The 23,313-nt window shown below is 47.4% G+C and overlaps 2 protein-coding genes across 3 annotated transcripts in view; one reads left to right on the top strand and one right to left on the bottom strand.

Moving 5' to 3' along the window:
• Positions 1–3,020, top strand: part of DTX1 (deltex E3 ubiquitin ligase 1) — a 64,314-nt gene extending 61,294 nt beyond the window's left edge. Inside the window, exons 7-10 of one of the 2 annotated variants that reach the window (XM_031948632.1) lie at positions 649–807; positions 1,279–1,443; positions 2,050–2,139; positions 2,748–3,020. In XM_031948632.1, coding sequence (XP_031804492.1) covers positions 649–807; positions 1,279–1,443; positions 2,050–2,139; positions 2,748–2,972 — 639 coding nt within the window. In that variant the 3' untranslated portion in view covers positions 2,973–3,020. The remainder of the gene's footprint in view (positions 1–648; positions 808–1,278; positions 1,444–2,049; positions 2,140–2,747) is intronic. The other variant, XM_031948633.1, reaches the window with a different exon arrangement.
• An 863-nt stretch (positions 3,021–3,883) lies between these two features.
• RASAL1 (RAS protein activator like 1) overlaps positions 3,884–23,313 on the bottom strand; it is a 43,774-nt gene continuing 24,344 nt past the window's right edge. Inside the window, exons 13-22 of the mRNA XM_031948584.1 lie at positions 20,948–21,140; positions 16,635–16,772; positions 15,893–16,037; positions 14,469–14,641; positions 11,262–11,459; positions 11,099–11,165; positions 10,321–10,431; positions 10,054–10,174; positions 8,862–8,935; positions 3,884–7,987 (exon numbers count right to left, since the gene is read on the bottom strand). Of these exons, the coding sequence (XP_031804444.1) occupies positions 7,836–7,987; positions 8,862–8,935; positions 10,054–10,174; positions 10,321–10,431; positions 11,099–11,165; positions 11,262–11,459; positions 14,469–14,641; positions 15,893–16,037; positions 16,635–16,772; positions 20,948–21,140 (1,372 nt within the window). The 3' untranslated portion in view covers positions 3,884–7,835. The remainder of the gene's footprint in view (positions 7,988–8,861; positions 8,936–10,053; positions 10,175–10,320; positions 10,432–11,098; positions 11,166–11,261; positions 11,460–14,468; positions 14,642–15,892; positions 16,038–16,634; positions 16,773–20,947; positions 21,141–23,313) is intronic.

Consider the following 23,313-nt stretch of genomic DNA (forward strand, 5'->3'; position numbering starts at 1 on the left):
AAGAGAAAAAAGAGAGAGAGTTTCTTTGTATGCCCAGTGCTTATCAAGTAGTATTAATAATAATATCTATAATAGTTAATATTTTCATAACACTTTAAGATTTGCAAAATGCTTTATAATTGTTAACTCATTTTGTCTTCATAACAATCCTGGGAAATAGGTACTGTTATCATCCCCATTTTATAGAGGAGAAAACTGAGGCAGATACCAATAGACTTTTCCAAGGACATCCAATTAGTGTCTTAAGCATGGATTTGAACTCACTGACTCTGGTCCAGAGGGAGAGCTAAATCAAATAGGGACAATGGCATACTATGCTATATTTCTCCACTGTGCCACCTGTCTAATAAAGAAGCACTGAATAAATGCTTGCTGACTGACTGAGTGCATAGAAATTAAATCATAAGTAGGGAGCCCCCAAAAATCTAGTTCTTGGGGTCATTTCCTCATTAAATTTCAGTTTCGAGGCCCAAATTGGATGTCAAAAGAACTGGCCTCTGCCATTTTCCATGTGACCTTGGTCAGATCCTTTCCCTTCTTGAGACCTCAGTTTCCAACTTCCCCACTAAAGTGATTCTAGGATCCCTCAGGCATTCACAGCCCTTCCATCTTGTGTCTTTGCCCCATCTCTACTCCCATCTCTGGCAGGATTGCACCATCTGCATGGAGCGACTGGTCACTGCATCCGGCTACGAGGGCGTTCTCCGCCACAAGGGCGTGAGACCAGAGCTTGTAGGCAAGCTGGGCAAGTGTGGGCACATGTACCACCTCCTGTGCCTGGTGGCCATGTACAACAATGGTAACAAGGTATCCCTGGGGAAGGTGGCTTCGGGGAGGCAAATAGGGGAAGATGGGAAAACCCAGGATGGGCGGCAGGAGGAGAGACAAGCTCAAGAAGAGATAGACTGAGTGGGGGGAGAGGGGTTGATGGGGAGAGAAGGGCTGAGGAGGGATAGGCTGCAGGGAGAGAAACAGACTAGGGAAGAGACAATCTCAAGAAAGAGATTGAGGCGGAAGAGACCAGCTGAGAAGGAAGAGATTGAGGAGAGAAGCTAAATTAGGGAGAGACAAAATAAAGGAAAAGTGACAGACTAAGGGGGAGGGAGAGGCTGAAGGGAGAATAGATGGAAGGGAGCAGAGGCAGACGGAGGGCTAGAGAGAGACAGACCTCAGGAACCTCTGCCAAAACTGGCCCCTGGGCTGAGGAAGGGCCAAGAGTCAATGGGAGAACAGCTTAATGGGGGAGGGTGTTGATCCGGAGCTCTCTCTTCTGCCCAGCAGGATGGCAGCCTCCAGTGCCCCACCTGTAAGGCCATTTATGGGGAGAAAACAGGGACTCAACCCCCTGGGAAGATGGAATTCCACCTCATCCCCCATTCACTCCCTGGCTACACGGACACCCAGACTATCCGCATCGTCTATGACATCCCCACTGGGATCCAGGTGAATTGACCCCCTTCACCCCAGACTGCAACTGCCCTAATCCGCGATGTGCCTTTGTCTACCATTGCCCTGCCCCCAGCTGCCCAACTCCCTCTCTCCTCTCTAGTATCAGGGGTTCAAATCATAAGGAGCTCATTCTGGGAACCCCTCTGGATGACCTAGGCCCAGGAACTTCTGCCTAAAAGTCCCATTTCCAGGGCTTGATGGTCCCAGGGGCAGATCTGCTGGGCTGCTCATGGAAGGCCATCCATGGGGAAAAAATAGGGACCCAGGACCACCTCAGAGCTCCAGATATTAAGGAATCTGGGAGATTTTCTAAAGCCAAGGAGATTGGTCCCACCACAAGAGCTTCCTGGGATAAATCTAGGTTGGTCTCTGCTCCACCTGCTGGCTGCCAAAGGTAATCCCTTTGTGTCCCCGTTACAGCTCGCCCAGCTCCCAAAGTTCTTTCTACTATTCAAGGTTTGAGGCTTAAGAGAGGAACAGCCAGGGCAGAATTTATCCCAGAAAGGAGGCTCCAGATGGTTGAGGGAGGGCCGGGTCTCCCTTCCCTGAATCTGGCTTTTCTCTTCCCTATCCCCTCTGGTATCCTCCCTCCCATTGCAGGGTCCTGAGCACCCCAATCCTGGCAAGAAGTTCACGGCGAGAGGCTTTCCCCGGCACTGCTATCTGCCTGACAACGAAAAGGGCCGCAAGGTGGGTCCTGAAGAAAGAAAGGGAGGGGACCGGAATCCCACAAGCTGACATAGCAGGCTGGGAGAGAGGAGGGGGAATTGTAGCTTTTCCACATTTGTGCCCTTCCTTCAGGCTGGTGAGACCATTAGTGGACAGGTTTGGGAGCTTCTCTGTGGAGTCTACTGCCTTCTGTAAAGTGCATCTCCTGTCCCTAGATCCTCCACAGGGCTCAGGTTTGAAGGTGCTAAATTATCCCAGTTGAATTCTGATACTGGCAGCCAAAAGGAGTCTGGGAAGAGAGAATTTCTGAGTTGGGAGAAGCCTTAGACATCCTCTAAGAATACAATAGCTTCTCACTTTGTAGGGGAAGAGAAAATGGCCTCAGAGGGGAAATGGCTTGCCCAGAATCACCTACCAAGATGGTCGCAGAGTCTCTCTCTTGCTAAAGGATGCTCCCTTTTGAGATAACAGACTTGCTTTTAAAGGAGCCTTCTAGTGACAGTGGTTTAGGTCAAGAGCAATGTCAGCTGGCAAGAGTATCATTTTAGAAGAGTTTTTATATCACAGGGATGGCTGCCCACCCCCTAACCCTGGCTCTGTCTATCACTCCCTTGTCCCCCTTGCTCCAGGTGCTCCGACTGCTCATCATGGCCTGGGACCGGAGGCTGATCTTCACCATTGGCACGTCCAACACGACGGGTGAATCGGACACCGTGGTCTGGAACGAGATCCACCACAAGACGGAGTTCGGCTCCAACCTCACTGGGCATGGCTACCCAGACCCCAACTACCTAGACAACGTCTTGGCAGAGCTCACAGCCCAAGGGGTCTTGGAGCCATCTTCAAAGGACTGAGACCTGGGACCCTCCTCCAGGCTGTCCATACTCCTTGCTCTAATGGACATCTCACTCTTCTATCCCTTCACCCTCTATCCCCCCCACACACACCTCCTCCAACAGGCAGGCTACCAGGACCTCTCCTACCTGGGAAGGTGGAAATCATTCCTAGCAGGGTCTATTCTGGGGACAAATATTTAGATCTTCCCTCTTTCTATGACAGCAAGTAAGATTACAAGCAAACACGCTTTCTTGGGAGGGAGAAAAGATACACACGCCCAAAATAATCCTCCAAGAAAAAACCCTGAACCCCTGAATGAAATAATACTTTCCATTTTATAGCATTCAGTTTACAAAACACTTTCCTCACAACAACCCTATGAGGTGGGTAAGTCAGGTTCCATTTTACAGATGAATAAATGAAGTTCAGGCAAGGGGATGACTTAGAACTGGAAGAAGTCTTCAGAGATCTGCTGGTCTGAACTGCTCATTTGCTTAGAGCAGAAGGGGCTTGTCCGAGACCACACAGCCAGGGAATAACAGATCTGTGCCTTGGCTGACATGCTAACCTAATGGGAAAGCATCTCACCCATGCTATCACACACACACACACACACACACACACACACACACCCCATAGAAAAACACCCAGACCTGTCTAGAAGCAGCTTCCTTTTTCTCCCTCTCTTCTTCCCTCCCTCCATCTCCCCCTCTCTCTCCCTCCCTTCCTCTTTCTCCTTCCCTCCCTTTCTCTCCTTTCCCTCTCCCCTTTCCTTTCTCTCCTCTCTCTCTCTCTCTCTCTCTCTCTCTCTCTCTCTGTCTCTCTCTCCCCGCCCCCACTCTCCCTCTCTCCGAATCCCTCCCCACACTGTCTCTTGCTAATAGACAGGGATGGACTTAAGAGTCCAGAGTGGATTCTAGGTTCTATGTTGTGTGTGTTGGGGGGGGGGGGAGGGGGAAACATTCACATATAATTGCCTCGATAAACGGATAATCCTGGGTGGGGAGGGGGGAGAGGGTGGCACTAGGGTGAAAGGGGAGGAATCTTGCTTCTTTTTTCTCTTTGTCTCACCTTCCCTTTTACCCCCACCTTGTATTCTATCTGTCCTGTTGCAATCTGCCTATAGGAGGTGACAGACGTGACCACACAGGTGGTCCCTCTCCCATACCCTTTCCTAACCCAACTGTGGGATTTCTGAGCCACCCCTTTTGAGACGTGAGAGCCCCATTCTGGAGCAATCACTAGCCGGGGGGTGGGGGATAAGGACTCAGATGAGACCTCCCTACCATGAAAACCCTTAAAAAGGAGAGTGGGTGACAAAGAGTTAATTTTTTTTTTTTGGTGTTGGGGGGAAAAAACCCAAAGATATGACAGCTCCCAGCCAACCAGGCACCTGTTGCCTAGGCAACTCACCAGCTCTGCCTCTGTCGATTGGCTGCCATTGTGGACGTCGGCCAGGAGTTAAAGGGATGTCAACAATTGCTCTTTCAAAAAAAACACCAGTCCCACTGTGGGTGGAGAAATAAATCGCCTTTCTCCTCCCCATGTTGTCCTCCTATTGGTAAAGACTGGGGAATGGGTATGAGGGGAAGGTCCATCACACTCTTTTTGTCTCTGGAAATGGGCTTGTAAGGATTAAGGAAAGGAGGGTGGGTAGATTATTACTGCTCCACTGGGCAAAACAGCCTAGCATGTTGGAGAAGTGCCATTCTGAACTTGACCACAAGGTGGTGCGGTGATTCTAGCGCCACACAGAGAGTTATTACCACCCCACCCCACCTCACCCCCTGGGAGATTCTGCAAGACCCTCTGGGAAAATCCTGGAGAGCCAAAAAATCATAGCAAGAGAAATTCGCATCCTCCCCTGTCAGTTCTAGAGAACGGTGTAGATCTCTATTATCTCTTCGCCTTCCCTTCCACCATATACACACAGCGTCAAGTTTTCAGCCATTAATTCACTTATTCTTTCATTCACATCCGTTATTCAACACACCTACTATATAAAAATGGCTTCTGGGGTCCCTCACCTCTCTGAGCCCATGTTCTTCAAGAACTAATAAAAGCAAGAAGCCCCAGCCCTGTGCCGTCAGCCCCAGGTACTTTCTCTTGGGGAGCTTGGGCCCAGTGGGCCCCTGAAGTGGTACACGTGGTACCTAAGGTTGATTAGAAGAGAGAAAGGAAAGTCAGAGCAAGGCTCCCTTCCAGGCTGTAGTCCCTAGAGAACTGAGGAAGAACAGGGGTTGGCAGCGTCCTCCCCTCATTCATCCCTTCCAGGGACCCCTCCTGCCCCCTGCAAAAGCTCACCAATCACAACAGGCATATTTAGGGGGACTAGCCACCTCCTCTCCCTCCAAGGAATAAATATTTATTAGAGGGTCCCTTTCCCAATGGTCACAAAGACTTCAGAAGGCATGCCTTTAAGCCTACATCTGGGGGGCTCCACTAGCAGAAACCCCCTGACTTCCCCCGCTTTCCTGTTGGGTCATCTGCTCTACGACCACACTGTCTTAACTGATTGGGGGAAGGCTCTGGGAAGCCCCAAATCTCATCTCAAGAGAGTGGAGCTCAGCTCCTCCTGCTGGCCAGAGGTTAAGCTGCATCTTATTCAGTTGGCTCTGAAATTGGATGAAGGGAGCACCTGGGACCCTCCTAGTCTCTACTGTCCCTTCCCCCCCCCCCCTTCCCGATAAAACTAAATCTACTCTTCCCTTTCTCAGGCCCAGCTCCTGAGGAGGAACGGGGAGATGGGATCCCTGATAACCCTCAGCCTAGGATTCTCTCCAGTGCATTCATTTTATGGTCTCTGGTAGAATCAATCCCAGACTCCAGAATCTCTGCTCTTGGCCAGCAGTCATAGGACCTGAATTTAAATTCTCATTTCCTACCTAGGTGAGCTTGGCCCTGTTTATTCTGTAAAATATGGAGACTGGACTAGATAATTTCTCCAATCTAAATCCTAGAATCTTTTTTTTGTTTGTTTGTTTTTTTGCTCAGGCAATTGGGGTTAAGTGACTTGCCCAGGGTCATACAAGTAGGAAGTGTTAAGTGTCTGAGGCCAGTAAACTCTAGAATTTTCTGGAAAACAATATCCCATCCCCACTCCTAGTCTTCTCAGTATGGCTAGAGTGGGCTGTCTCACTCTTGTTTCTAAGAACTCAATCCCCAAAGTTAGAGCTGGGGACCCATTCCAAGCACAACAGGTCATGGGAGGAGCCCCTAACTGATAGATAATGAGCCAAGGACATCCCCAAAAATTGATTCATGAAAGGACCCGGATGAATGGGTGGGTTCCGGAGCCTCTACAGACCAACAATATTATCTACCACCAAAGCTAGAGGCTTATGGTTGGGGTTGGAGAGGGAGCATCCTCTCCTCCTCCTTCATAAGACTAGCAGCCTAGAACTAAAAAGGTTCATGCAAAGTGGTGTAGAATTGGCCATGGAGGTTCAAAGGCAGGCCCCGTGATGCACTAAGAAGAAACAAAGGACTGAACTAGACAAGGACCGATCGAAAGAACTGGGGATGTTTAGCCCAGAGAGGAGGCAAAAGAAAGAGGATTAGGTGGGTCCTGCCAGACCCCAGAGGGGCTAACTTGGAGCAGAATGCCAGAAGCTACACAGTGACATTTTTCGACTCAGTGTCAGGAAAGGCTTGCTAATGGACAGATTGCCTCAGGAGGTAGTAAGTTCCCCATCACTGAAGGTCTCCGAGAGAAAGTTTGATGTCATGTTGTCTGGGATGTTATAGAGGATTAGAATCATCTAGAGAGGCAGAGACAGAAATGGCCTCTGAAGATTTCTTTTCAATCTAGGATTCAATGACCAGGTGGCGACTGAGGAGCAAGGGTTAAAAAATAAACAAAAAGGGGTTGGTGAGCGCCTCTGAGTTGGGGCAAAGGGTCCACAACGAGCAGCCACTGTGGGTGAGTTAAAAATGACTGAAAAAGAATCCACATCTCATGACCATGGGCCACCATAACTTATGGGAGTCAGACTGGTTCAATCAACTTAGAGGATGACTGGCTCGTTGAGGAAACTGAGGTTTGCTCCCATCTGGAGTGGTTAGAAAAATGTTTTGTTCCCCCAATGCCACTCCCTGCCAGTGCAGGCCATCAATCTCAAGGGAGAGTGGGAATGATTCCATGCTATTCCATCTCCACTCCTGAAAACACCAATCAATCAGCATCCAAATCCTCCTTCATCCACTTCTTGGAGTGATATGTCTAATTCCCAGAAGTCTGTTCTTGGTTCTGGACTCCAGGCCTGCATTCAAAAGCTGACCCTAGCTCTTCCTACCCATGGTCAAGTCACTCCTAGGCTCTGTTGCCTTATCTGTAAAATGAAGGGTAAACTGGATGACTCCTGGGGTTCCTTAATCTATGAGCCCCAGAGAGCTCAGTCTTCTCTCCTCTGGATGGAACGTGGCTTTGTCCTCCATTCCAGGATGATACGTACGATCTGAGACACGGGATCCTGGGCTCATAGCGTGGCTGTCAATGGAGGGGAAAGATCTCAGCACCATATGCTGAAAGGGACCCCAGAGGACACCCTGAGGATTTGAGCCAGTGTGGGCTGTTTGAGAAACAGTCCAGCCTCCTCAGTCAATGACCTCGATACTCAGCCTCGATGGCAAGTAGGGAGTGGGAGTGGTCATTTCAAGCAAGTGAGTCTCCAGGTTCAGCGTCTCTAGGCAGCCAAGGAGTAAGTAAAGGGGAGGGGCAAGAGAGACAGGAAGCAGCCCTGAGGAGAGGCCTGGCCAGCTGTCTTCTGGGCTCCTGCCCTTTACTATTCACTGGACATCAGCTCTTCCTTCCTTGATAAAAAAAAAAATGTCCAGAACTACGGGGAGTGGACAGTGTGCCGGACTGAAGGCTGGAGATCTTAGGAATGAAGGGAGACTTTAGCTACTTGCTCCTTCTCTTCCTGCTCAAAGGTCTTGTGGGCCTGCTCCAGGTCCTCAATCACAGCCAGTAGACGGACAGCAGCTGAGGCTGTGGGGGGGCTTTGCTGCTCGGGAACAGCAGATATCTCTCCTGATGGAAGAGAAAAGGAGGGGAAATGGTCAAGAGAAGACCACCGTGACCATTAGGACAAACTCAAATGGGCCAGAGTCACTGGTCTGGGATCACAGACCCGAATTCAAATTCTGACTCTGATACTTGTTACTCGATACCTTAGGCTTAATAATCACTGTTCTCCTCTGGGTATCCATTTCCTATTCTAGAAAATAAATCAGCTGGACATGAGTTCAAAGCTCTAAGTCTGATGAGATGTCCATCCAAACCAATAGGAGAATAAGGGCCCAAAGAACAGATAAAACAATCCCTTGAACTGTGGAAAATATTATGAGGTCTCCTTTTTGGGAGATACACCTGCTAGAATCTGCTAATACTAGATTCACTCTGTATTCCTGGAGTGCACAGACATTTGGGAAGGTGGGATGGCATTAGATTATGGCCACAGATGAGTGATTGAGGATCCTAGGCCCATGTGTGCTTGAGAGCGGCAGAAAACCCGCCAGTTCTAAGTTTCTGCCTCCCAAGTTGGTTGTGGAGATGGTTGAGAATAGAACAGTGTTTGTGGGAACTGTGGATTTTTGTGCTTGAGACGAACCACCAGTGGGGGCTCGCATAGGATGCAGCCACTAGATGGAAAAGAAGCGTACGTGCATTAGTGCTGCCACTGAGAATTCAGCAAATCAGGGCAAGTGAGGAACTAAGGCCAGATGGAGCTGGAGGAGCTTTTTAAATTTTCCACCCTGAGTCAAAATCCCCCAAGAGCTCTGGTTAGAAAGGTGCCAGAAGTGACTTGGGAAGCCCTGGTGCTGGACCCCACATAGGGATAAGTGATGAAAATATACCCACAGGGGGAGTAGAGAAGTAATGGACTCCAGCCAGATGTTCTCACCTTCCTGGCCACTCTGGACCTGCGTCACCTCCTGTTCCAGCTTGATCTCCTCAGAAAACTCCACATATTTCTTCCTGGGCAGAGAGAAAGGGAGAGACAGAAAGAGATGAAGCAGAGCCAAAAACAGAAAGAGTCAGAGAAAAACTGAGATAAAGACCAACAGGCAGACATAGAGACACACGCAGGCTGGAAAGTCAGAGGACTGGGCCCAGGCCCACTAATACCTGTGAAAACTTCAAGTCATTTTCCTTCCCTGGGACCCATTTTCTTCATCTGTAAAGTGGGGGTTGGACTAGATGGAATTTAAAGTCCTTTCCAACTCAATAGAACCATGGGAGTTAATTGGATTTAAGTTGAGACTTCCAAGGCCAGCTACTCCAACATCCTCCACTTTACAAAATGATGTTCTGCGGCCCTCAGTTCTAACACTCAAAGAGGCAGCGTAATGTAGTGGAAATAATGGGGACACCAGAGTTAGGAAGACCAGGGTCTGGAGCCCCAGTTTTCTCATATTTAAAATGGGTACAAAATCAACAGTGCCTCGCAGAACTATGCCGAAGATTAAGTGAAATGTGTGTAAAGTCTTCATAATCCTTAATATACGTGCCACATGTATATTATATACATATGGGTTACACTGTAATTGCATGTGTTACATGTATAATGTTAGCGATCTGCTACATGTGTAACATTGTATATGTTACATGTATAAGATATGATACATGTGTGATGTTACATCTACAATATTACATGTTACATATGTAATGTAATGTTACATTTTAATATACACACAGTGCTTGATATGTAGCAAATGCTATGTAGTTGTTAGTATGTGTATATGCATATTAATTAACTATTATCATGATTATTATATTTAATTTTTTTAGTCTTCTCTTATGTCTGAGTCCGTGAGCCCGTGGTAGCAGAAAGAATGGTGGATTTGGAATTTAGAGATCTGGATTCAAATCTTGGCACTGCTAATTACTACCTGTGTAAGCCTGAGCAAGTCCCTTGCTCTTGGTCTCAGTTTCCTCCTCTGTAAAATAAGGTTAAGGTTCCTTCTAGTTCCTAAACTGGAAGGGATTTCTGGTCACAGTGCTGGCCTCTGGTGGTCAGAGCTGTTACTGCACCTCCCCAGCTATCTTCCCCACCCTAAAGTCTCCTCCCTCCCCTGACACTCCCCCACACCCACCTGAGCTTGTCCCTCCCCAGAAGCAATTGCCGATACACCATCTGGGCCTCTGCGTCGGGGTCCAGGGGGTCACTCCAGTCTCCGAGGGTCACGGCTGAGTGAGTGCGGCTACAGCCCTGGACTGCCAGAGAAGGGCAAGGGGGACCAGATTGGCAGGGGAGAGCCCGCATCCGGCCCACAATCCCCAGCTCGGGTCCACCTCGGCCATCACCAGACCCATCCCCATGCGGGAGCCCGCCCATGCCCCTGGGCCAGCCTGTGCGTCACCTGTGCGATCCTGCTGCAGGCAGCAGGTCCAGCGGTTGCCTCGGAAGGTCCCCGGATGGCACGAGGGCAGCATACCCGGAAACACGGTTTTTTGGGGATGGCCGACAACCACTGGTTCGTTCACAATTTGAGGAGGAAAAAATGTGGGGTTAGACAGGGAGCAATAGAGGCAGCAGCAGTAGAGTCAAGAGAGGCCGCGCGCGCGCAAAAAAAAAAAAAGGAGGAGGAGAAAAGGAGGGGGAGGAGGAGGAGGAGGAGGAGGAAAGGAGAGGAGGAGAGAAAAGGAAAAGAAAAAGGAAAAGAAAAAGGAAAGGAAAAGAAAAAAAGGAAAAGAAAAAGGAGAAAGAAAAAAAAAGAAGAAAGGAAAAGGAAAAGGGAAAAGGAAAAGAAAGGGGAAAAAGGAAAGGAAAGGAAAAAAGGGAAAGAAAAAAGGAAAGGAAAGGAAAAGAAAGAAAAGGAAAAGAAAAGAAGAAAAAAAAAAAAAAAAAAAAAAAAAAGGAGGAGGAAAGGAGGAGGAGGAGGAGGAGGAGGAGGAGGAAAAGAAAGGAGAAAAAGAAAAAGGAAAGAAAAAAAAAAAGGAGGAGGGAGGAGGGAGGAGGAAAGGGAGGAGGAGGAGGAGGAGGAGGAGGAGGAGGAGGAGGAGGAGGAGGAGGAGGAGAATTAATGATGATGATAGCATAGTGGATAGAGATATGGTCTTTGAATCCAGAAGACCTGAGTTCTTTGAATCCAGAAGACCTGAGTTAAATTCTTGCCTCTGTGAATCTGGGCTAGTCACTTAACTTTTCTATATTATAGAGGCCTTTTAAAGGAGGAGTAGTGATCTGCGGTGGAGGGGGAGTTTCCTATGAAGAAGTTCCCTATTTAAAATGGAGGGAGAGGGTGGTACCAGGGAAGGACAGAATAGATGATACTATGGTCTCTGCTGAGACCTAAGGGACAAGTGTGCTTAGGTGTGTGATTGCAGGTGAGGAAGAGGAAGGGAGATGAAGTATTCGCACCTTGCAGTGAATGTATAGGGTGTCCAGCTGCCCGTCCCTGTTCTTGGTGATGACCTGCATCATATGCGGCTGCTGGAAGGCATTTTCATCCACCCTTTCCACGGCGCAGATCCTACACACCGGGATGGAGGTCCGCACCTGCCCCAGGCCAGCCCCCACACCCTGCTCACACCAAGCTGGAGGCAGGAAGGGAAGGAGGGCTCCCCTCCACCCACTCTCCCGCCCCCACACCCAGCCCCTGTCTCCAAGATGGCCCTGCCAACTGACTCTGTCCAAGAGCTCTGGCTGCAGGGCTCAGGATGACCACAAGGAGCCCTCCAAGCACCTCTGGTCTGGCTCCTTGCTTGGTCTGGCTCCTTGCTTGGCCATGAGTGAGTGTGGGCATGTCCTGTGAGTAAGGGTGGGTGCTGCTGCCTCTGGGTCTGGGCCAGTCTGTATGTATATATATGAGCATGTAGCCGTTTGACTTGAGCTTAGAGAGGCACTGGGTTGTGTGGCTAGAGCTCTCATTGCCAAGAACATCCAAGTTGAAACCCTATCTTAGATGCTGCCTTCCTGTGTGTCCTACAGCAGTCATTTCACTTCTGTCTGCCTCAGTTTCCTCATTTAAAAAATGAAGAATCCTCAAAACCAGAATGAATCACAGTCATATAAGCCAAAATATTTTCCTTATTTGAACAAGGGGAAACAGACCGTGATGAAGATAATAACAATAATAGTAACAGCAAGAGCAATAGCTAGCATTTATATAGCACTTTAAGGTTTTCAAAGTGCTTTATAAATTTTATGCTTCTGATCTTCACAACAATCCTGGGTATTAAGCACATTTTACAGATGAGAAAATCAATGTTGAGAAGCTAAATGACTTGCAGAAGAAGGAAGGAAGGAAGGAAGGAAGGAAGGAAGGAAGGAAGGAAGGAAAGGGAGGGAAGGAGGGTTGAAGGAAGGGAGGGATGGGAAGAAGAGAAGGAAGGGAGGAAGGAAGGAAAAGAGGGAGGGAAAGAGGGAGGGAGGGAAGGAGGGAGAGAGGGAAGGGAGGACTTATTAAGCATCTATCATGTGCCAGATACTGTGCCTTAATAAATATATCATTTGAGCCTCACAACCCTGGGAAGTAAGTGCTGTCATCCTCATTTTACAGATGAGAACTTGAGACAGGCAGAAAGTAAAGTGAATTGTTCAGAGTGCTAGGAGATGTCTGAAGTTGAATTTGAATGTGTCCCTGACTGCAGTCCCAGCATTCTGTGCACTGTGGTGCCCCCTAGCTGCCCCAATTCTACATGGTACCTACCACTTTACATTTCTATAGGTTTAAAGGCGGAATCAATTAAGCAATAATGTAAACTCATTAAGAGTGCTATAACATTCTATGGTATCTATGTTTCCTATTCTAATTCAGCTCTATCCCGCTTTGATTTTCAAGAATATTTTGTCTCATGAAGCATCTTTGTAATTTCATATGAATTAGTTTGTCCCTCAGCTCTAATTATCAGGGATACTGCAAGATAGAGTCAAGTTTTGTTTCCCTGCCGGGTTGTTTCATAGACTTATGGTGTTCAAATCCTACCTGGGACATTTACAACCTGTATAATGTGAGCAAATCACTTCCCCTCAGTGGACCTCTCAAGTCTGCCCCTCTCTCAACCTATGATCCGATGATGTTATTATTAGGATCATAGAATTCATAACTGGAAGAGATCCTAGATCCTGGCTAGTGCTATCCCTCATCTTATGAAGGTTTTAATAGCACCCTCTACACGAAGCCCTTATTTCCTTAGCTGCCAGTGCCTCCTTCTCAATAAAATGCTACAACTCCTACTGTTGCTGCTTCTACTGCTGTTACTACTACTACTACTACTATTAATATTGCTATTACCACTATTACTATCAATATTATCACATTATTACTATCATCACTACTGTCAATATTACTACTACTATTACTATCACCATTACTACCACTATTACTAATATTAATAGTATTACTACTATTAATATTGCTGTTACTATTACTATTATCACTTTTAATATCACTATTACTACTACTACTATTAATATTACATCATTACTATTACTATTATTAATATCACTATCACTATTAATATTATTATTTTTATATAATATTATATAATAATAATATTAATATTATTAGTACTACTATTGATTTTATTACTACTACTAATAAAAATATCTAGCCCTTATATTACACTTTAAGGTTCACAAAACACTTTACAAATATTTGATCCCTACCTGAGAGGCAGATGTCATCACTGTCCCCACTTTATAGATGAGAAATTTAAAGCTGAATATAATAAAAATTCTTTTGTATATATGTATGTATATATCCCCAGATAAAAGGGAAATATATATATTATATATAATATATTATATTGTATACATTTTATATTTATTTAATTTATATAATTTAATTTATTTATATATATTTAATATATAATAAGTGAAATATATATATTTAAAGGGAAATATGTATCCCCAGATAAAATATAGACTCTTTAAAGGGAAAGACCGGACCCATTCATGTCCCTAACACCCAGTAGAAGCATCTGGCACACGGAAGCAATTAATAATTGCCTGATTGATGAGGATGATGACAACCCATTGGCAGAATGACAGAAAGTTGGTGAGCACTTTTCTCGTGGGAATGGGCTGGCGTGTGGGGGTCTACTTGTGTGTAACATCCACCACATGTCCTAGGCTGATCACTCAAGATCAGAGACTTAGTTATGGAGGGGATCTTCATAATCATTTAATCCAACTTCATTTAAACAGAGAATGGAGCAGGGGGCGGAGCCAGGATCCCACTGTGCCCATGTAAGTAAGTGAGCAAGCTATAGTGCCCAGCAGCCAGGGCTGAGGACAGAGGGAGTAGAAACAAGAGAAAAGGGGAAGGAAAGGAGAAGGGGAAAGAGAGCACTGAAGGTCCCCTTCTCCTCCCCTTCTCCCTTCCTTTCCCCTTCTCTCTCCTTCTCCTTCCCCTCTCCCTCTCCAGTCTACTACTTTCTTCCCCTCCTCTTCCTCTGCCTTCTCCCCCTCCTCCTTTTTCACCTCTCCTCCCCCCTTCTTCCTTTTACATATTCTCCCCCTCCCCTTCCCTCCCTCAAGGCAAGCCTCCCAGAGCTGCCTTACCTGCCACTCAGGAGCCTTGGAATAGGAGAAGGTCTCACTGCTAAGGCAAAAGTACCTCTTCTTGAAGGCAAAGCGGGGAACAAGGGCCCCGGTCTCTGCCTTCCGAAGATGCAGGTAGCCTTCTTTGATGACTGCCGATGGGGGGAACAGGAGCCGTGGTTGGGCCTCGAGGGCTGGGGGGTGAGGGGTAGGGAAGAACATGGGAGGGTGGCGTGAGATCGTAGCCTGTCCCCAACCCTCCAGACCCCAGGAAATCTGCTTTCTCAACTCTCCCAGAGATCTGAGCTGCAAACTCCTAGACTGGGCTCCTAGATCAAGGAGGCCCAACAAGTACCCCAGTAATCGGGGTGGAACCGCCGCTCCCTCCCCCCCAGATGCCCCACCAAATCCCAAAAGACTGAAAAAGACCCAGAGGTCTCCATCCACCTCAGTCATTTGACACTGACTAAGGCTTCTCACTATATTGCTCAGAATATTAATGACCTCAAGGAGAGCAGAACAGCAAAGGGAAAAGGATTGTACACTGGAGGGTGAGGGCTTGGTTCTACTCTCCAATTTGCCATATGAGGCCTCTATATTATGGGACGGGACTCTTCACTATCCTGGGCCCTAGGCCTTCCCAACGGTAAAATAAAGTGATAGACTAGATGATCTCCAAGGCCACTCCCAGCTCTGTAATCCCCTGTTCTAAGGCCCCTTCAGCTCTGACATCCCCTGTTCTAAGCCCCCTCCCAGCCCTGACATCCCCTGTTCTAAGCCCCCTCCCAGCCCTGACATCCCCTGTTCTCAGGCCCCTTCAGCTTTGACATTCCCAGTTCTAAGATCCCTCCAGCTCTGACATCTCCTGTTGAATAAGACCCCTCCCCGCCCTGACATCCCTTGTTCTAAGGCCCCTCCCAGCTCTCACATTCTCATTATCTGTGATTCCATTTAATATAACCCAAAATGAGATATCTTAAAGGAAACCAAAAAAAATCCACATATAGACAAAATCACTTAAACGTGGTAATTTTGCCAGTATATGAGAACTCCCAGTCTAGGAACTTTCTCCACCACTGCAAATCTTAACCAGTGATGTGGTAGATGTAGAGAATTTCAACTCCAAGGTCAGCCCCCTATCAACTCACTCTTCATCCATAAGCCTCCAAAAAAAGAAGAAGAAGAAGAGGGAGGATAAAAAGAGTAGAGAAGAGAGGGAGGAAGAGGGGGAGGGAGAGAGATAAGAAAGAAGAAAGAAAAAGAGAAAGAAAGAGGGGAGCAAAAGAAAGGGGAATAAAAAGGGGAGAGGAAGAAAGAGGGAGAAAGATGGGAAGGGGGGAGGGGGAGGAGAAAGCTAAGATTCAAGTTGTATCCCAGGACAGAATGAGAAGCTGCCTTGAAGATGTGAGAGAGGGGACGGCCACAGTCTGGTCAGCAGAACTCACCACCCTCAGCATCGATGTCCACCAGCTTGTCCAAGAATTCTTTTACCCGGGCGATGCTCTGGAGAAGGAAGGGATGTAGGGGGACCATCCATTGCTCCTTTCCCCGGCCCAGCTGCTGGCCCAGATTGCCAATGCTCTGTACAGCCTGACAGGAGGGGAACAATGGGGCAGGACTCCAGTCATCAAGAAGGCAGTTTCTCCTTGGCCCATTCCCCATTGCTGTCCCCAGAAGAGGGACCGGCTCAGGGCCAAAATTCTGGCAAGGAAGGTGGGGACAAGATGATAGGGACCAGGATAAGATTGGGGAGGCCATACTTCTCATCTCTGGTGACCCAAAAGAAAGTCCAGTGTCCCAACTTCCAGTCCAATTTTAATGTAATTAAGTAGAAAAGGAGCCAAGGAGGCTCTGCCGTCCCTCTAGATAAGATCCAGCCTGAAGCAGGCCAGTCCCAGACTCAGACAATTCCATCTTTCATCCCTTCTCCTTTCTCTGGTTCCCTCAGCCCTGAGAACCCTGCTCCAGATGTATCCATCCCACCTCCTTCCAAAACTTCACTGAGCTTCCGATGTTAAGAATGGTCTAATCAACTGAGTCATACTGAGACTGAGTGACTGACTAATGGGCACAAGATCCATGCTGTCTCCCAGAGGCAGCTGGTACTTTTGGGGGGAGATCTCCCCAGCTTCTCTCATCATCCATCCCTTACACAGCGAGCCCCAACATCACCAGCCCCACAGACACCTTGGCAAGTAGCAGCAGGGAACGGCTGGTCTGGGGATCGGCGTGATGGTCCCGGAGATCAAAGAGCTTGGGGGTGAGGATGGCGGGAGCAAAAAATCGAAGGAAGAGGAAGCCGCTGATGGCCACGTACTTCACATCCTAGACACAAAGACAACAGCCCCATTAGAAGGACAAGGGTTGGTGTCTGCAGTCACAGCTAGGGAGCTCGGAGCTTTTTCCCTATTGTTCTCCTCAACCCCCCTCCTTCTTTTGCAAGATGGGGAAACTGAGGCAGCACAGTACAATGGGAAAGAATAGTAGATTTGCAGAGGGAAGACCTGGCTTCCTCTTGAAACTTCCTATCACTTGAATGACTTTGGAAAAAGTCACTTTAGGAGAACTCCAATCTAGGAACTCCCTCTGCCATTGTAGATCTTACCCAGTGACTTGGTAGATAAGTCCCAGGGAATGGTCTCGGATTTCAGAGAAACTGGGGGAGAGTTGTACAATGTGATACATGGCAAAATAAGTAAAACCAGAGAACAATTTATACAGTGGCCACAATGGGGCCAAAAAATACCCCCCCAGATGCGGGAAAACTGGGACATTGATGCATTGTTGGTGGAGTTGTGAACGAATCCAACCATTTTGGAGAGTAGTTTGGAACTATGCTCAAAAAGTTATCAAATTGTGCATACCCTTTGATCCAGTAGTGTTACTATTGGGCTTATATCCCAAAGAGATTATAAAGAAGGGAAAGGGACCTGTATGTGCACGAATGTTTGTGGCAGCCCTTTTGTAGTGGCAAAACTGGAAACTGAATGGATGTCCATCAGTTGGAGAATGGCTGAATAAATTGTGGTATATGAATATTATGGAATATTACTGTTCTGTAAGAAATGACCAACAGGATGATTCCAGAAAGACCTGGAGAGACTTACACGAACTGATGCTGAGTGAAATGAGCAGGACCAGGAGATCATTATATACTTCAACAACAATACTATATGATGACCAGTTCTGATGGACCAGGCCATCCTCAGCAACGAGATCAACCAAATCATTTCCAATGGAGCAGTAATGAACTGAACCAGCTATGCCCAGAAAAAGAACTCTGGGAGATGACTAAAAACCATTACATTGAATTCCCAATCCCTATATTTATGCACACCTGCATTTTTGATTTCCTTCACAAGCTAATTGTACAATATTTCAGAGTCTGATTCTTTTTGTACGGCAAAATAAGGTTTTGGTCATGTATACTTATTGTGTATCTAAGTTATATTTTAATATATTTAACATCTACTGGTCATCCTGCCATCTAGGGGAGGGGGTGGGGGTAAGAGGTGAAAAATTGGAACAAGAGGTTTGGCAATTGTTAATGCTGTAAAGTTACCCATGCATATATCCTGTAAATAAAGGGCTATTAAATAAAAAATAATAAAAAAATTTTAAAAAATTAAAAAAATAAAAAAATAAAAAATAAATTAAAAAAAAAAACAAAAAATATCCCTCCAAAATTACTGAAAGGTTTCAGAACTTTAATCCATGGAGGGACAATGAATTGTAATTTCCAAAGGACTGACAGTGACACAGCATCAGAAAAGCGGAGACGGCAGGTATGAAATAAGACATACCTTTTCAGACAAGGCTAATAAATTGTTTCAATTGAACTTCTCTTTATTAATAAGGAAGGGTTCCTCAGGGTGGGTAGGTCACTAGGAAGTCCCAAGGATTTGGTGGAAAGGAAAAAAAGAGCATGGATAGAATGCAATGTGCTTAAGGACAGACTGTTCATTTTCATCATTATCTGGCCCCTGCCTAGCACAAAGCCTGGTGGGTACTTAATAAATGTCTGCTTGCTTGATTGATCAATAAAATATTTCCCCTAAAAGTGAGCTACCTTCTCTGGTTCTCAGTTTCCTCATTTGTAAAAATGAGGGAGTCGGACAAGATCTTTCTAAAGTCCTCCATCCTGTGATCCTACAATTTCATGATCGATCCCCCTGAAGATGGCATGACTTCCAAGGTGCTCGCCAAAGATCCAGAGCTCTCTAGAGCAGTCTGTCCCCAGCCCATAGTGTTGTCAAACAGACGGCTCTGGGGAGAAGTCCCAATGGAGCCTCCCCACCCCCACCCCCCAACGAACATCCCATCCGGGATGCAGCTGGCATCTCCAGTCAGATTTATCCGCAGCCCGAAATGCCAGCTTTCCACTTCCCTGCCCACCCTGCCACACCCCTAATCCTGGTTATATTTAGCCTTTGAGAAGAGTACTCAGGCTTTATTTGTTTGTGTGTCTGTATGCACCGGTGGTGCATAGGAGGTGGTGTTGGGTTTTTTTTTTTAGGGATAGTATTTAAATAGGAGACTGGAACAGAACCTGGGATGGGGAGTGGGGGGAGAGTAAAGGTAAAAGCCACCAAGAAAGGTTCAGGAGTAACTTCCTAACAATTGGAGCCGTCCCAAAGAGGCTACAAGCAGAGGCTGGACGACGCCTTGCTGAGGATGCCATGGGGGCAATCTCTGTTCGAGGTGGGGTAGCCTCACTGGGCTCTGGGGTCCTGAAGTTTTGATGTTCTGGAGTCCTATGTTGGGCAAGAATTACATCCCTGTCTTCCTGCTTGAGCCAGCACCCCGGGAGACATCTTGTTCTTCCACAGTCACATCTGGAAATTGGTCCTTCCAGAATGATTTAAGGGTGTTTATGTTTCAGCTTGGTGTCCTAGCTCCCTGGGAGCCTCCCTCAGGGAGACACTGGCGGGGGGGATGCCAGGAGAGAGAGACCCTCCCAGCCTGCTTCGCCCAGGCATCTTTGGGCTGCTCTTAGTGAGATCCCTGCTCCCCACAGCTTCCTCAATGCCTCCCACTCACCTCCATTGTTCCAGGCTAATTTTAGCCTCTCCCAGTGTCTCATTGACTCGATCCCCTGGGGAGGGATGGGGGAAGGGAGGGCCATGTCAGAATCAGAGTGCTAGAGAAGAGGTTCATACTACCCTGTTCCACTGGGTTCAAATAGCACTTCTGAAACAATCAGGGCGACATTAGGGGAAACAGTTAATTAACCTCCCTAGAGTCTCAACTGCCTTATCTGTAAAAAGGGAAAATCACGGCTTCTACCTCACAGTCATGAGGATCAAATGAAATAACTAACGTAAAAGCCCTTTGTACCCTAGAAATGCTGGCTGTTGATATTATTGGTATTTTAAGGCTTACAAAGCTCCTTACCTATTTCATTTGAGCCTCATTATCCCCATTTTACAGATGAGGAAACTGAGGCAGGGAGCAGTTAAGTAACTTGGGTAGCGCCACACGGCTAGCGAGTGTCTGAGGCAGCATTTGAACTCAGATCTTCAGACTCAGTCCATTGCTCTGTCTATCTAACCATCCAGCTGTCTAACTTGGCTTTATGAGTCCAGGTAGTCACATATTTTGTTCCTTCTGGAGCAAGGGACCCCAGTTAGTGAGCTGGGATTTGAGGAAATACTGTTCTATGTTCTAAGGTTCTGCCTGTGGAGAGCAAAGAACATCAGTCTCCATGCAGGGGACCACAGGCTCAGGCAGCTCCACTGGGGAATATAAGAAAATCAATCAGTAAGCGGTTCTTCAGTATCTCTTGTATATAGATCCATTAGGTTGGTACTGTAAGACACCAAGGGATGTAAATAATGTAGCCCTGTTAGCTCCTAGGAGTCCCAACTACGGAGGGAAGAGAGTCCAGGGTCCCCTACTGGAGGGAGTGGGGAGGATTTCTTCATGGCTCATCTTCTCTATCTTTACCTACCAAGAGACAGCATGTGGTGTGGGGGAAAGAGCAGAGGCTGAGAGACAAGGCAGCCAGGTTCTGGGCCTGGCTCTGGCACAACTCCTCAGACCCCCAGTTTTCTCCTCTTTAATAAAAACAAGGGGCTTAGATGGAGTCTCTGAGCCCCCTCCCAGTTCTGACATCCCATGTTCTAAGATCTCTCTCAACCCTGATATCCCCTATTCTAAGGCCCTCCCAGCCCTGACATCCCTTATTCTAAGGCCCTTTCTAGCTCTAACATTATCTGTTCTAAGGCCCTCCCAGCTCTGACATTGTCTGTTCTAAGGTTCCTCTCAGCTCTGATATTCTATGTTTTCTGAGCCTCTATTTCCCCAATTACAGAGCACAGATATCAGCACCCGACCAAGGTACCTCTCTTGCTTGGGTATGAATCAGTTGTGAAAAGAATTTCAAAAGGCATTGAATTACGTGAAGCGGCCTGAATCTGTCTGCCTCCCTTTGCCCCCCATTGGGGGCTCCCAAGCCCATTCCCTCTCCCCCTCTCTTTCCCACCCCCGCCTCTTCCCACCTCGTGCTCGGTCTCCGGGAAGCGCTCCTCCACTCTCTGGTGCAGCTGTCTGAAAGCCACCCTCATGGCCGGAGGACACTTGTCCACAGAGGCTGTGATGGCCTCCAGGATCTCTCCCAGGTATCCCGTCAGCAACCCCAGGCTGTTTTCCCGCACGTGCTCCTCGGACAGGGTGCCCTTGAAGGAGATTCTCCTAGAGGGACAGAATCGGAGCCAGGCCGAGGGAGTGAGCTGCCCCCGCAGCCTCCCTCAGCCCCACCCTGGGCTTTCTGAGGGTCTTCTGCTCTGGGCAATGAAGCTTAACTGAATTCAACCCATTTCACAAGGTCTCACAGTAGGCATCCAGGGAAATAGAAGGCTGATTAGGAGAGGGAGTGTCACATAAAGAGCATGGGGTTTAGAAGAGCTGGATTCAGGTATCACCTCCTTTATGCCTGTGTGATCCAGGCAAATAACTTCCCACTCTCTGGGCCTCAGTGTCCCCATCAGTCCCCATGAGAGGACTGAGCCTCTAGTTCTGACATCGTATTCCAAACTCCCTCCCAGCTATGGAATTCCCCATTCTAAAGCTTTTCCAGGTGTATTCCAAGGTCCCTTCCAGCTCTGACAATCCACGTTCTAGGATCCTTTCCAACCCTGACATTTTAGATTTCTAAATGCTTTTCCAGCTCTATGTTCTGTGAGACTATGGTAATATAGTCCTGCCCTCAAGGAGCTTATAGTCTAGAACGGGAGACTACCATTAACTTATTGGTACGATCTTAGACAAATCACGTTCCCCTTCTCTGAACTTCTCCAGTCATCAGCTGAGCCAACTGGGCTAGACTCTCTCTCTCCTGGCTCTCACCTCCTCTGCTCCCAGGTTTCCTCCAGCTCCAGCATTTCAGCCTCTAATCTAAGGGTCCTTCCTTCCAGAACTGGCAGGCTGGGATTGTGTGGAATAACATGGAGCTTAGATGAAGAACTCCCAGTTCCTAGAACGGTCTCAGTCCCCTTATCCTCTTTCCCCACTGGTTTAGTGGACTTGGCTCCCCTCCGCTGTGGCCTGGACGGAGTCTGGGGCAGAGTTTGGCTGGAGCCAGAGAAAGGACCAATGTGGTAGGATCTTGGATGGGCCAGATGGCTTGATGGGCAGACCTCCTTCTCCAGTTAGAGATGATCCCTCCCTCATGGCAGATAATCTTTCCGAATCTAGTCTCTTCCATCAGACACTGGCTGGATTCATGGATAACTTAGAGTAGAGCAGCCCAATTCTGATGCTTTAAATGAATAAGAAATCATGTCCTGCAGAGGGAGTGGCCACACTGCCCACATATGAGACAGAGGGCACACTCTAGGTTTGAGCACCTCCTGGGGACCCCTCTGCCCCCACTGGTTCTAACCTCAGAATCTAAAAAAGCAAGGCCACATTAAGGGTCAATCACACTTGTGTTTGAATGGCTTAACTAAGGAATCTGGCAGAAACACATTCCTTAATATAAATTCAGGTAGGGGCAGCTAGGTGGGGCAGCTAGGTGGTGCAGTGGCTAGAGCACCAGCCCTGAAGTCAGGAAGACCTGAGTTCAAATCTAGCCTCAGACACTTCACATCTAGCTGTGTGACTCTGGGCAAGTCACTTAATCCCAATTGCCTCAACAAGGAAAAAAAAAAAAAAAAAAAATATATATATATATATATATATATATATAAATTCAGGGGGACATATCTGGCCTAAGGTCCTTTCTCTATGTCTCCTCTCCACTGTAACTACCACAGAACAGATTACCCATTAGTCACAATGGGATAGATCAAATACCAGAGGCAGCTTTTCTATGAGGTACTTGTAAAAATGGACAAATGTTACCTCTCTCGTTAGCCCATAATTGGGGCTTAGTTTAACAAATTTCTGCATGAGTTTCCCAGACCCTGGAAGGAGATGCCCTGGCCCCTGGGTGCCTCAGAGCCAATGGGAGGAAAGACCCCATCCTCCTCAGCATCCCCTGAGATCAGTTGCTTAGCAACCAGCTCCGATGCCTCTGGGGAAATTCAAAAGAGAATGGATGAAATGGGGGTCTTGGCCTTGGTGAGGTGGGAGGAAATAGGGCCTTTTTAGAAGCTTGAAATGTGGATTCTGGGGAGACCTGTAAGGGTGGAGAATGCCCTCTGTCTGGGAATTCTCAGACTTACTGGCTAATCCTTAACTGCACCCTCTCTGTGAACCCTTGCCTCATATATCAGCTGCCCACTCTTGTATTCTGGCCCAGGGTACCTATTTATAGGTCCTGCCACAGCTTGCCAGACTCTATTTTCACAACTTTCATTAGCACCCCCAAAAATGAAAATTTTCTCTCTCCCTCCCCCCTCTCTCTTTTCTCTCTCTCTTCTCT

This window comes from Sarcophilus harrisii, chromosome 1, assembly GCF_902635505.1.
Source record: "Sarcophilus harrisii chromosome 1, mSarHar1.11, whole genome shotgun sequence".
NCBI classification, from domain to species: Eukaryota; Metazoa; Chordata; class Mammalia; order Dasyuromorphia; family Dasyuridae; genus Sarcophilus; species Sarcophilus harrisii.